The sequence below is a fragment of the Oryza glaberrima genome, chromosome 6, assembly GCF_000147395.1.
Source record: "Oryza glaberrima chromosome 6, OglaRS2, whole genome shotgun sequence".
Lineage (NCBI taxonomy): Eukaryota > Viridiplantae > Streptophyta > Magnoliopsida > Poales > Poaceae > Oryza > Oryza glaberrima.
The window spans coordinates 18,704,500-18,718,420 of record NC_068331.1 but is presented as its reverse complement, the minus strand read 5'-3'; the positions used below and the strand labels follow the sequence as shown (position 1 = coordinate 18,718,420).

Here is a 13,921-nt window from a genome sequence, read left to right as displayed (position 1 = left end):
AATACAAATGAATCTATTTGATTTATTAAAACACTTTTATATAAAAAGTATCTGTAAAACACGTACCATATAATGCACCGTTTAGTAGTTTGAGAAACGTACTCGCTATAAATAGGGAGTAGCTAATCCTATAAGCACTTCATAAAATTGTCTTAAATTTATTACTTAGGTCATACAAACTTAATATATACTATGCAATATATTTGGTCAATCCTAGCATAAAATATCAATTGTATGCCCTTAGTTGTAACACCCCGGGTAACCACGTACCTAGAATGCCACACCAAAATACACTCAAAAACTAAGTCCCAAAATTATTAGAAATTTCGGCGGAGTCTCCCCTAAAAATACGGACATCCACGACAGGCCGTTATAAGAGAAGTCAATACCGATATAATCCACACAATCCAAACCATCCTAGCTCCACAAATCCCACGTGAAAAAATAAGAATCAGAACCTTCAATGACCCTTATAAGTTCTATGCAAAACTTATGCTGAGCAAAGTATAATCTAAAACTAAATTTCAGTTGTGTGCAATAATAATGTGTTGTCCAAGGGTGCTACTCCCGCCCCATGCCGATCGATGTCATTAGGTACCTAAAAACCAAATTAAACATAAGAATGAGTAAAGAATACTCAACATGTACAATCTTGAACTAGTAAAACATACACATGATTTATGCATTAAGAAACCAATATGAATGGTTGGATTTACTTTATTTTAAACCAAAGAAGTCAAAAGATGGTAGTTCCCTCCCGGGCAGGTGTGAATATCCTCTTAGCATTACCGGTAAGCTGAGCAAGCGTGATCAGCGCTTCTCAAGGATCATGAATAAAGACCCAAATTGCACTCCCATGGCTACGCATGGTTCTTGAATAATGTAAACAGAACATCCGGAATAATGAAACATGAATAACGTCATGAATTTGAATATGGGTCGAAACACGAATAAGTAGCATAACGTCAGAGCCATACAATCAGTAATATCAAGCAATTGAATAATAATTATGCAAGTAAAGCCAAACAAAACAACTCAGTTTGTCCATCACATAAGTCCGTCTTGTACTTGGCTTAACTCCTTCGATACTCCGACTCAACTCCTCCAACATTGAAACCCTCCACACCTGTGGAGCAAAATTACGCATAAACCACTATATTCAACTAACGATGGTTACAAGGGATATTTACCAAAATCGAAACCTAGAACATATAAACCTTTTACCAATTTGTATTAAATAACCTATAGCTGTTCCATTACTGTTTTATGCGTAACTCACAAACCGTCTAACGGAAACTAGCAAATAATACAACTTTGGACATCTAGACAAAATTGTCTATAACTTTCATGATGAGCACAAAATCAGATTATGCCTCTGAAAATCCCAGATTAAGGAAAACGAACTGCTGTCCTGATTTCCGGACCCGGTCAGCAGTACTGTTTTTGCTGTTTCTCCTAAACCGTTTATCGGAATCGAGTGAAACTAGCACCGTTGGAAAGATATCGACGCTGACTACAATATATATTTAGGACAACTAACCAGAATCCTGATGGTTTAACGCCAGTTTTGAAAATACGGTTTCCAGCCCATAAATAGCGACTATGAACACTCTCAACCGGCGATTTAATCGATTCCCACGTGCAAATTGAATTTCTAGGACTAAGAGGAGTTACCCTTACAGCCTTACTGTGGAGAAAAATCAACTTTGAGATCAATTTGTGAAATCTTGGAAAATAAAATCCCCAACCTTGCCTCTATTCCTCCCAATTCCTTGACTTCTCTGCTCTTCCTGCCCTGCCCCCAGTCGTTGGCTGCTGCAGCAACTCACGGAAGTAGCTGGTCAGGACACACAGCAGTAGGAGAAATTGGGACTTCACCGCGCTGGAGACAAACACAAATCAAGGAGCAGAGCCAAACCTGCTGCTCTGCAAATCAATCCACCGAACAGCAGCAGAAAACGGAGCAGCAGCACAGCGGTGACGGTGGTGGTGGCGACCGGCGACACTGCACCAACGGCGGCGGCGTAGAGACGGCGCCGGTGGTCGTAGAAACGCGGCAGGAGCGGCAGGGCGCAGGAGCCTGGCGGCTAGGGCTACAGGATCGATCTCTCGATCCCTTTTTTTCCTTTTTTTTTTCTCTTTTGGTTGGTTATATAAAGAAACTGAGAAGATCTAACGGCCCACATTATTTTAATCCCCGGAACTTTGATCGGGCTCCGATTGCTATAAACTTATAGTCTATTTTGCACTACTCTACGAGCTCTACGCATCCACGGTTACTGATCGCCTATTCAAATAACGGTTTAAAAATTGAACTTTTGCGCGTTTGTGCTAATATTCCCTAGGGCAATAAATTAGTGATCCCCATATATGTAAGTTTTATATACAAGTCACTATTTACTAATCACCAAGTCATATTAGTTACAAGGTATCCGTGCACAGTGCACCTAACGGCCGGTTAGCTAATATCTAATGAGCATGTATGTCATCAAACACCGAAGATAAAGGGCAACACTAAGTGTGCAACGATCAACAAATTATAGGTGAGCAGATGATGCAACCAATTCACCGCAAACAATAGTTGACTATGAGTAATAGCATTTCTACACTCCTACAAATGCTTCTAAGATGTCATGTGATGCTCTAATTAGAGAGAATCTAAGAGAAACTATAAAATAAAATAAAAATAACTATTCATCGATTTACACACAAAATCGGTGATCCATTATTTTTCAACCATTAAATTATATCTATAACAATAATCCCTCTGTCTAAAAACCATATAATCCATCCTTGCGTACATACAAATTAAAACTCCTATGTACATACCTACACAAGATATATAAAAAGAAAAATAAGAAGAGTGTGTATATGATTTGACCCATATGGTAGTTTTCTCTTCCTTTCCAGCTCTAAGGTTTTTTCTAAATTGAGCATATACGTAGTGACCACTCCTTGCGAGGAGGTAAAAGAAGCCATGCCACGGCGTCGTCTCATGCCACCCGTTGCTCCACCCTCTTCCCGTTAAAATTTTAAAAGTACTTTTTTACTAACAATTTAAAAGATAATCACAGGAGCTCATATAAATGTATGCAGACGCACATTATGAATACATATACACACACCCTATTCATATGATAGACAAATATTCGTCCGAGAAGAAAAAAAAGCATCCATACGAGAGACTACTATTCGCTAGAAAAAAAAACATACATGTAACTATATTATATCTCTTTGTTATGGCATCCCCATCCAAATAGTGTTAACAATTAGCACAAAAAATTTTAACAAATTTCATCAAATATTAATCCCCACGAACATGCATAGGCGAATTAGATGTATAATACAAGAAAAAAATAAAAACCTATATCAACTTGTACGTTAGCAAAGGATCACAGTTTGAGCAAATATTTTTTTACGTGGTCCTCACCACTGAAGCTATTAGATTTTTCGAAGTAGAGTCCAATGATCAACCCTGCTAATTTTTAAAAGAGAAAATTATATATGTACCACCAGAAGTACCACTAAAATTTAGTAGTACCGATTAACACCATAAACAAATTATGTATAGTCTATACAATAAATCAAGTCAAGACATAAAAAAACTATTTTCATCACCTCCATTTTTTCTTACTCATACCCCGAAGAGTGCCAAGCATGGATCTTAACTGGCTACATTGTAGTAACTATGGTAGGAGTATGCATTATATTGAGCTGAAGTCATCATACCCAAACCAATGGACCTTATTTTAAACTGTTAGATCTATATATTAAAAAAAAAACTACCGATTGATCGTATGTACAACACATGTATCCAGTTCCCTCCTCACGGACGAGACGAACCCACTGGCTCTCTATCACGCCCTGAAGTTTTCGCCTTTTTCTTGCTTTAAAAATTGGTTTAATAAATCGTCTGAAGAAATTGTTTAAATTAACCTAGAGCTAAATACCTAATTAATAAATACATTTAATAATCGAATTTGGCGTGGTGGGATTTTTCTTGAGTTCCCCATGCCCTAATCCATTAACAGGATTTTTAGTGGAATTTTCAGAGCCTTAAAAGTAATTTTAACCAATTAAAAATGAGCAAGTGCAATATTTAAATCTCAGGGAAATTCCTTTTTCCTTTTTTTTCTTTCCCTTCTTTTTTTTTTCTTTTTTGGGCCGTCAGCCCAACCTCCCTCCCGCGCGCCCTCCTTGCTAGGCCGTGGCCCAGACCGTGCCGCTCTTCCTCCTCTCGGGGACGCCGATAGGTGGGGCCCACCTATCGGGGTCGTCCCCTTCCTCCAGCCGACCGCGCCCGGCCGGCAACCGCCGCTCCCTCGTCACCGTCCGCGTTTCCCGCGCCCACTCCGCGCGCTGTGCCCACGTCGCCGCCTCTCCCCCGCGTCTCCCGCCCTCGCGCGCCCCGCAAATGGGGTGGGATTCGAATCCCACCCCTCTCTCTCCCCACCTTCCCACGTCATAGGCGCAATAGGGTGGGTTCCCGGCCACATTCGTTTCCCCTTCCACCTATAAATTGCTTCCCCGAGCATCCTCTTCCCCTTTCCGCTCTCGCCGCCCCCTCCAGTGCCTCCTACCGAGCCCGAGCCGCTCGCCGTTAGCGCCGCCGCTTGCCGCCGCCTCCGGCCGCACGCCGCCGTCGCTAGAGCCGTCGCCTCGCCGCGCAATCACCGCCGCTAGCTTCGCCGCCGCGAGAGCTACCTCGGCCGCCGCTTGATTTCCGTTCGCCGCCGCCGTACCGCTCTCCCCACGTGCCGCCGCCTACTACCGCCTCCGGCCGCGCGCCACCGCCTCTAAAGCCGCCGCCACGCCGTGAAACCATCGCCGTCGCGCTCGCCAGTGTCGCCCGCACCTCGGTCGCCACTCGGTTGCCATCCGCCACCGCCGGAACCCGATTCCCTCACATCGCCGGTGAGGACCCCTTCCCTCCCCCTCCTTTCCTTCCCCTTCCCGCGAGCGCCGAGCCACGCCACCGTTCCGGCCGTGCGCCGCCTCCTTCGCGCCGGCCGCCGCCGCCTCGTCGTCCGCCGGTTGTCATCGGAGGCCGTGCGCCACCGCCGCCGCCCTGCCATGGTCGGCCGAACCACCATCCACTCTCCCTCCCGCCTTGTGCCGCTACCCGGTGGGCCCCACCAGCCGGTGGACCACTCCTCCCCTTGAGCCACCAGCCGGCGCCCCCTCACTCTCCCCTTGTGCCACTGACAAGAGGGGCCCGCCTGTCGGTGCCCCCCCTCCGTTGGGTGACGTCAGCCCTGGGGATTTATTGCACAATAAATAATTAAGGACTTTTTCTTTGTTAGTAAAAACACAGTTTATCGTCTAAAATTCATAAGTAATTCATCCGAGCTCCGTTTAAGTCCATTCAAGTCTCAGTAAATTCATAAAAATGCAATGAATCCATTAAAAATGGTTTTGTTCCCTGTTTTGCTTGTGTGCCTTGTTTGTCACGTAGATTTCGGCCGTTTCGTCGATCCGCGGTTTCTCGAAGATGTTGCTGAGGTCTCATCAGTGCGAGAGCAAGGCAAGTCATGCATTACAATTGATCATATTGTACCCAATTTACAAATATCCCGTATTTCTATTAAATGTTGCATTCTTTGACAATGTCATGTGGGATGGATCCTATTACTCAGCCATATATTGTTTACCATATGCCATTGATAACTTGGGTATCAAAATGACTAGATGTTGGCTTAGAAAATGCTTAGCCATGCTTAGTTCAACTAGTACACAAATGGGGATCACATTATTACATATACTTTGTCTATTAGCATAGCTTTGGATTGGTGCCACCGCAATAGTGTTAGTTAATTAAAATACACTGAATGGTGGGCTGTGGGTGCATGGTTTTGCTGGTCGCACCCATAGCAATTAAGGACCGGTTCACGGGAACCCTGGGAGACTTACCGAGCTTACCACAAGCGGGAGTGGGTAACTGTAGCTCGACCCTTTCCTAGGCACCGGTGGCGAGGGTGGGCATGATGGAGTTGGGTCGGCCGGGGTGTCCGGTTGTCCAGCTACCGGATTCACCGCGGTGCAAGAGGGGACCGCCCACTGCCTTTTGAGGGGTGGGGGTGAAACCTTAGCGTGGTGTGGATGGTTAGGGGAGGGTTATGCGGAGGGTCTTGTCACGATTTCCCCCTTTGCAGTATCATGGTGATACTTCGGGGCATGGCAACATGTGTGGAATCGTGTCTTGTGGGTACAGTTGTACACCTCTGGCCAGAGTAAAACTATTCGAATAGCCGTGCCCGCGGTTATGGGCGATCAACCAGATTCACTGTGATTAGTCTCACCCCTAGTTTAGCTTAATGAACTGGTGTAGTTCAGGTGGTTGGTTGGGCCTGTTGCAACGTGCTGTAGCGTTGGACAGTGATTGGTTAATATTGATTAATTACTACAATTGTTTTACTGCTTTCAACTTCTGCTTTTAAATGCCTACTTTATGCAAAAGAACCTTTAGCCTCCTTTGGTTATATCCTGCATCATACCTCCACTTCCGGTATGACTTGCTGAGTACAGTGGGTAGTACTCAGCCTTCCTCTCTTTCCCTCCCACGCCAGAGCTGAAGATCTTCCTGGTGGGAGCTGTTTTGTCGAAGTTGGTTTTGTCGCTGCCGTCAAGGATTGCCTGTGGAGTCGAGTCGCCCCACTGCTGAATTCAAGCTTCCCGGTTTAGCTCGCTTTTATCTTTTCCGCTGCATTTGTAATCTTTTCTATTTTTGTAAGACGTGGATCTGTATGTCAACAATTGTCGTTTGTGTACCCTGGCTAGTCCTGGACAGGGATTTAATGCACATTCAGCTTAGAAATTCTGGTTCGTGAATTTCTGGGCGTGACACTCTCCCCTCTTTGTTTTCCTTACAACAATTAAGTTAACCACCGAATAAAAGAAGATCCTAAAAAGTACCCCGAAAAAATATCCACCTTAATTTTCTAATAAAATTGGTGTACTAATTACTTCATACCATTAGACATCTAACTACTTTCTACCAACTTAATTATATTTCTCAACTTGTATACGAGGTCTATTTACCTATAAAAATATGTAAAGGTAAATAATCTACAAAGGTACAAATAAATCAGTCTATGAATGAAGCACTTTTTTATTACTATATATCTCCGTCCTATAATGGATCCTAAAATTTTATAGGAATTAAGGAGAAATAAAAAAAAACTGAGATACCCATCATTAAATAAGGGGTATGTAGAGAGTTAGAAGATGGTTAGAATAATGTTGGATACAAATTAAACTAAGAATGGCTGGATGGAACGAGTAGTATTAAACATCCCTTATATTTTGGGATAAAATTTGAATCCTTCGATTTATGGATGGAGGTAGTAGAAGTAAGTAGAAGTACGTGAGTATGTCTTTAATTAGATAAAGAAGTCATGTTATCATATTTTTAATAGAAAATTTCATAAATTAATATATCCTAAAATCTACAAAGACATCTTTAGTATACAAGAAAAAATATTACTTAAAAGTTTAAATTAATATGCTAAATATTATTTTTTTAAAAAAAATGAACACATGTAGTATAAAAATGATAGTTTCATATGAACCAGCTCCATTGTTGCAACATTTTTTTCTCATAAATTTAAGACAACATGTTGCAAGTAATTTTAGTTTACAATTTGTAACAACCAATCCTTGAGAATAAGGTAGCCCAGCCTCCATCCAACTAGCACACTCAGTTATAAATATCACCTTACTTATGCTTTCATTCTCGCTTCACGTAAAATAGTCAACCTAAAAATAATATGGTTGGAGGGGCAATGCCTTACAAGTTGGCTATACACTCTTGCTTAACTAGCAAAGATGGTACTACTCAAGTGCACACAATGCTTATGAACAACACATGTCACGTCAATTAAATAAAAAAACATAGGCCCTCATCCTAATTGCACTAGGATGTCACAGACACCCCCTCAAAGGATATGACGTCTCCGTCATATAAGAACCTAGAACCGGACGGAACTTTTTCTAAGATAGTTAATAGACAAAATTGGTACTCCCTCCGCCCCAAAATATAAGAACCTAGAAACGGACGGAACTTTTTCTAGTACTACGAATTTGGACAGAAAGTTTGTCCAGATTTGTAGTACTAGGAAATATGCTATTCGGTCATAGGTTCTTATATTTTAATACAGAGAGAGTACTTAACAACCGTCAACACACGCTCGCTATTATTTTTGGCTCCCTGTGACTCTCCACGATCTCCCTTTGCCCATCGGTTTTTCTTGCTCTCCATGCACTATCTCTCTCCTCCCTATCCTCCCTCTCCCACCTCTCTCGTATTCTCCCTCTCTAGCAGACAACGCAACTATAGTGGCGGCGGCAAAGTAGATAGGAGGGACAGTGGTGGAGTTTCCGGATCTGGTGGAGGTAATGAAGGGGATGGAAGGGGCGGCAACTGTGGCAAAGAGGATGGGCGACATTGGTGGATGTGCTGGATCCGACGTAGGTTTGCTCGGAGCATTGGATCTGGTGTAGGGATTCTCAGGCTAGGGTTCCTAGATGTGAATTTTGAAGAAAATTAAATTGCTGTGAATTTGGGGATGAATGGAGACCTAACTAGCTTAAATTAATTAATTCCAAGTTATGTTGAATAGTACATCAGAAAGATATTATTGACGTGTTGTACTTAGTCTCAGAGGACAAGTATATATATTTAGAATATATATGGGTAGACATAAGAAAGGATTAGAAATAAGAAAGACAAATCAATCCTATCCTAATATATCTCTTACAATCATATACTATATACTATATACTTTAAAATCTCCTCACAGTTTAAGTATGAGCACCGTGAATGCTTGGACTGAAGAAAAAACCAACGAGAATGCTTAACACAGATGATAGCTAGCTTTTGTGTCATTTTCAAGGTTTCTGAACAGAAAAGCAGGCCCGTTGACTAGGGCGTGTGAACGGAGCATCAGCGCAGGGCCCCACAAAAATTTGAGACCCCCTGTTAACGACCAAATTTGGTAATCCAAGGATCGGATATGTAGGAGGAATCGAGAAGGAGTTCGAGATAGAGATTGTCCTGGAATCAGAGTGAGGAGTCCGAATCGGCTACAACTAAAATCGGCAGAGTTCGAGTCGGATAGGATTAGCCGATTGAGCCGAATCCGACAATATGACACGGTGTATGTTGTCGGATTAGGTTGACGTGCTCCATGATGATTGCCACGCATGGATAGAGTCCTGAGAAGGCAATTGTATCTATTAATTAAGATATTTTATATAATTTCCTTAGAGATATGTTTGGGCAAAAATCTGCCGTAAAGACTTATGGTATCTTAGAGTTTGTTAGAGATAAGAGTCGTGTCCGATATGGACATATTTTGTAATTATCGGGTATAAATAGACCCGAGCCCCATGTAATCAAACGAACACACGTTCAATACAATCTCGGCATATCGCCACGCTTTTTACTTTCGTTTTGTTTCGACGAGTTCTTGCTTTCGGGTTGAGCTGTATCGGTTTCGATTTTTAACAAGAGGTAAAACTTGTTATGGTGGCTTGCATTCTCGGGATTAGTGCTTCCATCTTTATGACACTCTAATCTCGTTTATGTAATTTGTCGAGTTATCATATATTTTACATAATCTCTGACAATATCGCTAATCGGCTAACATCTATTAGTAGAAGGCAGCCGATTAGGTTAAATATCGACATTGACTTAGATTATATAGGATATCTACCGCTCTATGAAACATTCAATGGCTTGATTGTCTAGATATTATCCTTCTTTTCATACCTATAGCTGATCAGTTGAGTTTGATCTTATGAGTCGTGATTAGAATCTCAGTCTCTAGCCTGTCTTTGGTTGCTGATTAGGGTAGTATCGGGGTTTCAGCCGATCTTATCTGATTTAACTATATTTATTCCATGTGCTTGATTGACATGTTAAATCTGCCCTTTATGTTAAGATTTTGTTGCATTTAAGTATATTATGCTTTTGTTTAGTATATTCTACTTGCTTTAATATCTTAATATAGAGTGGTATATCGGAGTATTAGCCGATACATGCTAGATTTATCTGATCGGCTATGCTATGAATATATATAGTCTTGTTGTTAATATATATTTCGATCTAAGTGATTTATACTGTCTCAGCATGGTGATCGATCTATCCTAATCACTTGATTTAAGTATATATCGACATAAGGATTATATATCGTTAATATCTACAGCCGATCAAGTAGATTTAGTTCTTTCTTACTTATTTACTACTGCCGATCGATCCACATATGGCATCGGCTCAAAGATAAATGATACGTCATTGGCAACTAGCCGATCGGCTATCGTTTATGGATTTAACCGCGGTTTCTTTGTTTTTGTTTCTTGTTGATTGCAGGATCAAATCAACTTGCACTTTCACACACCCAAAGGCAAGTTTTGGACCTGCATTGGAGTTAAGCAGATCTCCCAGGCCTCGTGTTTTTACAATAACACCCCGAAATCAGGAGAGATCTGATAATTCAGAGAGACCAGCACAACCAGCCAGCCTTAATCAACAATGTGTGTTCATGTGCATGCATGCGAAACCAGCTTCTGAATCCTTAATCAACAATGACGATGCCCAAAGCAGCTGGCCGACTACCTCGTCTATACCATATTAGAGTAGACTAGACAACTGGTAATTAAGTCAAATACTGAATTGTAGATACTTAATTGTTGAATTGTATGCATGTATCCATGCATGATCAATTGAATGTTTCAGTACTATTTTTTTAAATCAAATTATCATGAATATAATTTACTAATTTAAATGATCGACTGAATTATAAGTAAATTTAGGATCTCAAATTATATTTTGTTCCGGGGCCACAATTTCTGAAGACGGCCCTGCCGAAAAGTGTGAGGGAGCCTGGTCGAGGTAACCGTACGTAAGTAGACACGATCAAATTAAGTTATTATTAGAAAGATCAGCGTTTTGTCGCGAGCTAGAACGAAAAATAAATCATTGTCGATCAATCAAATCTACCTCGTTCTGGAGACTTGGAATGAATCAAGGATCGCGAACCGAGTTAATTTTCTTGAATAGTGACACATGCTCAGTTCTTCAAAAGTCGCCGAATGATAAGGAGACGACCGTGATTACGAAAAGTATTGCTACAAGTAAATTCGTACGGAATTAACTCAATTGTTAATGATCGGAAAATTAATTGTCAATCCTAAGGCGATGTATCTATCCTAATTTGATGAGTTCATCGATGCAAGCTGCGAGGGTACGATGTGACCACTTACTGGCCAGCATTGGGTAGGTACGTGTCAACTTGCTCATATAATAGAGGGACACGTTATTTTGATTTTGGTTAGTTTCCGTATATTTTTTCTCTCATTTTCCCCCTTTTCTTTTTGCGACCTCGTCTTGAGCTGCCGCCCAGTGAGCACGAGCTAGCCAGCCAATAGGCGTGCAGCGTGCAGACCAGGACCCCGTCGTCGTGGCGCTCTCGTATTCTCACAAGGAGATCGACGCGTTAAGTTGCAAATCTATATAAACACACGCTTCGCTGCATGCTTCAACATCCACACTGCCAACATCTGCAAGCAGCAGCAGCAGCAGCTCACCATCACTTGGGAGTTCGGAGCTGGTCAGCATTATCAAGCTTGAGCTGAGCTAGGTACGTAGGCGGGCTTGATCTCGTGGTCGACACACGAGCTCATCGTCAGCCATGGCGTTTAGCTCTAGGGCCGTCGTCGCCGTCGCTTCGGTTGCTCTGCTCGTCGCGGCTCTGGCCTCCTCCGCCGCAGCCGAGGGCTATCCCGTCGAGTACACGGAGAGTTACTACGATAACACGTGCCCCAACGCGCAGAACATCGTGCGATCGGTTATGGAGCGGAGTGTCGCCGCCAACCCGAGGATGGCGCCGGCCATCCTCCGCCTCTTCTTCCACGACTGCTTCGTCAATGTAAGTATTACCTTCGTTTATTTAGTATGATGCTAGTTACTTACTAAAAAATATTATTATTATTATTAATTTTGTTATGATTTCTTTTACATTAAAGATTCTTTAATAATTACTTCTATTTCATGGAATGATTTTGTCTCACAATCATCGGTCACATGGATATGCAGGGTTGTGATGGCTCCCTCCTCCTGAACAGCACGGATTCCTTCGAGAGCGAGAAGAAGGAAACACCCAACGCCTCTCTCGCCGGCTTCGACGTGATCGACGACATCAAGTCCGAGCTCGAGCGCAGCTGCCCGGCCACCGTCTCCTGCGCCGACGTCCTCGCGCTCGCCTCCCGCGACGCTGTCGCCATGCTCGGCGGGCCCAGCTGGGGCGTGCTGCTCGGCCGCAAGGACTCGCGCTACGTCACCAAGAACGCCACGGAGGAGCTCCCGGACCCGAGAAACGGCCACCTCGACGTCCTCCTCGGGGTGTTCGGCAAGCACGGCCTCGACGAACGCGACCTCACCGCGCTCTCCGGCGCGCACACCGTCGGCAAGGCCCACAGCTGCGACAACTTCGAGGACCGCATCGACAGCGGCGAGGGCTACGACGACATCGACCCGTCCTACGCGGCGGAGCTCCGGCAGACGTGCCAGCGGCCGGACAACTGCGAGGAGGCCGGCGTGCCATTCGACGAGCGGACGCCGATGAAGTTCGACACGCTCTACTACCAGGACCTGCTCTTCAAGCGGGGGCTCCTCGCCACCGACCAGGCGCTCTACACCCCGGGCAGCTGGGCCGGCGAGCTTGTGCTGACCTACTCCCGCAACCAGGAGGCGTTCTTCGCCGACTTCGCGAGGGCGATGGTGAAGATGGGGAACATACGCCCCGACCCGTGGACTCCGACGGAGGTCAGGATCAAGTGCTCCGTGGCCAATGGTCATTATTGATGGCCGGCCGTCATATCTCCTTTTGTTTAAGCTTTGAGTCCACCCAACTCTTTTTGGACTCATGTGTATTTGTCTAATTCAAAATTTTACGTTTACTGTATTCGTTTGTATATGTCAATTTTTGTTTCTTCTAACGATGCATTCGTATATGAATTCGTATATGTGCAATATGATGTGATGCGAAATTAAAAATGTGTATTGGCACGTTTTGAATGATCAAAATCTACTACATGTACACGGAAGAATCTTTGAATCGGGCGCCCGATCATTTTCAAAAAAATCAATCGGTCAAATATTGTAGTTGACCAATAGTGAAACATTAAGTTATACATGGTGAAACAAAAAAAAAATCACTGAGACATTTAACATTTTTGTGAAACACAGTGGAGACATACGTTGAAACATGTTGTTATCACGTATGAGACATTGTGTGTTAACGGACTGAAACGTATGTTTTTCTTTCATCAAAATATAATCATGCGATATCTTGTTATATAGATATAATTACAACGAATATAACAATGTGATCTAATCGTAGATTAGATAAGTAGTTTAGGAAAAAATAACTTTTTGAAGGTCACTAAATGTATGCATGTATGTATGGATAAGGTGGAGAGAGAGAAGTATCAGGTAGTTTCGGGAATATTGTGTAACACGCTGAAGACATGCATTGAAACATATTACTATTACATATGAAACATTAAGTTTTAGTGATTTGAAACACATGTTTTTTTAACATAATATAATTATATGATATATTGCTGTAAAGATTTAGTTACAACGAATACAAATGTGTGATTGGATCGTAGATCGGATAAGTAGTTTAGGAGAAAAAATATTTAAAAATAAGAAACAACATTTTCAGAGAGGGTTCGTCCGATCCATCAGCATCCCAATTTGTAGCATTCCCGCACTTATACATTGGGGTGTGTAAACGGATGGTACGGGAATTCCCAAAAGTACCGGACTGATATGATCCGCACACAGTAGAAAATGGATCAGAAGTAGGTTTTTTCTGACCATTTTGACAGAATATTATGTTTCTGTAAAGTTTTTACA

The 13,921-nt window shown here is 42.7% G+C and overlaps 1 protein-coding gene and 1 long non-coding RNA gene across 2 annotated transcripts; one reads left to right on the top strand and one right to left on the bottom strand.

Moving 5' to 3' along the window:
* Window positions 1-215: 215 nt before the first annotated feature.
* Window positions 216-2,105, bottom strand: LOC127777601 (uncharacterized). Its single transcript, XR_008018353.1, has 3 exons — window positions 1,919-2,105; window positions 1,749-1,815; window positions 216-598 (listed from the first exon to the last, which is right to left on the bottom strand). It is a non-coding gene; the product is annotated as an uncharacterized LOC127777601 (long non-coding RNA).
* Window positions 2,106-11,558: 9,453 nt separating this feature from the next.
* LOC127777570 (peroxidase 2-like) lies at window positions 11,559-13,065 on the top strand. Its single transcript, XM_052304175.1, has 2 exons — window positions 11,559-11,927; window positions 12,095-13,065. Exons 1-2 carry the CDS (start codon window positions 11,691-11,693, stop codon window positions 12,860-12,862), a joined length of 1,005 nt encoding a protein of 334 aa, XP_052160135.1. The 5' UTR covers window positions 11,559-11,690; the 3' UTR covers window positions 12,863-13,065.
* Window positions 13,066-13,921: the final 856 nt, after the last annotated feature.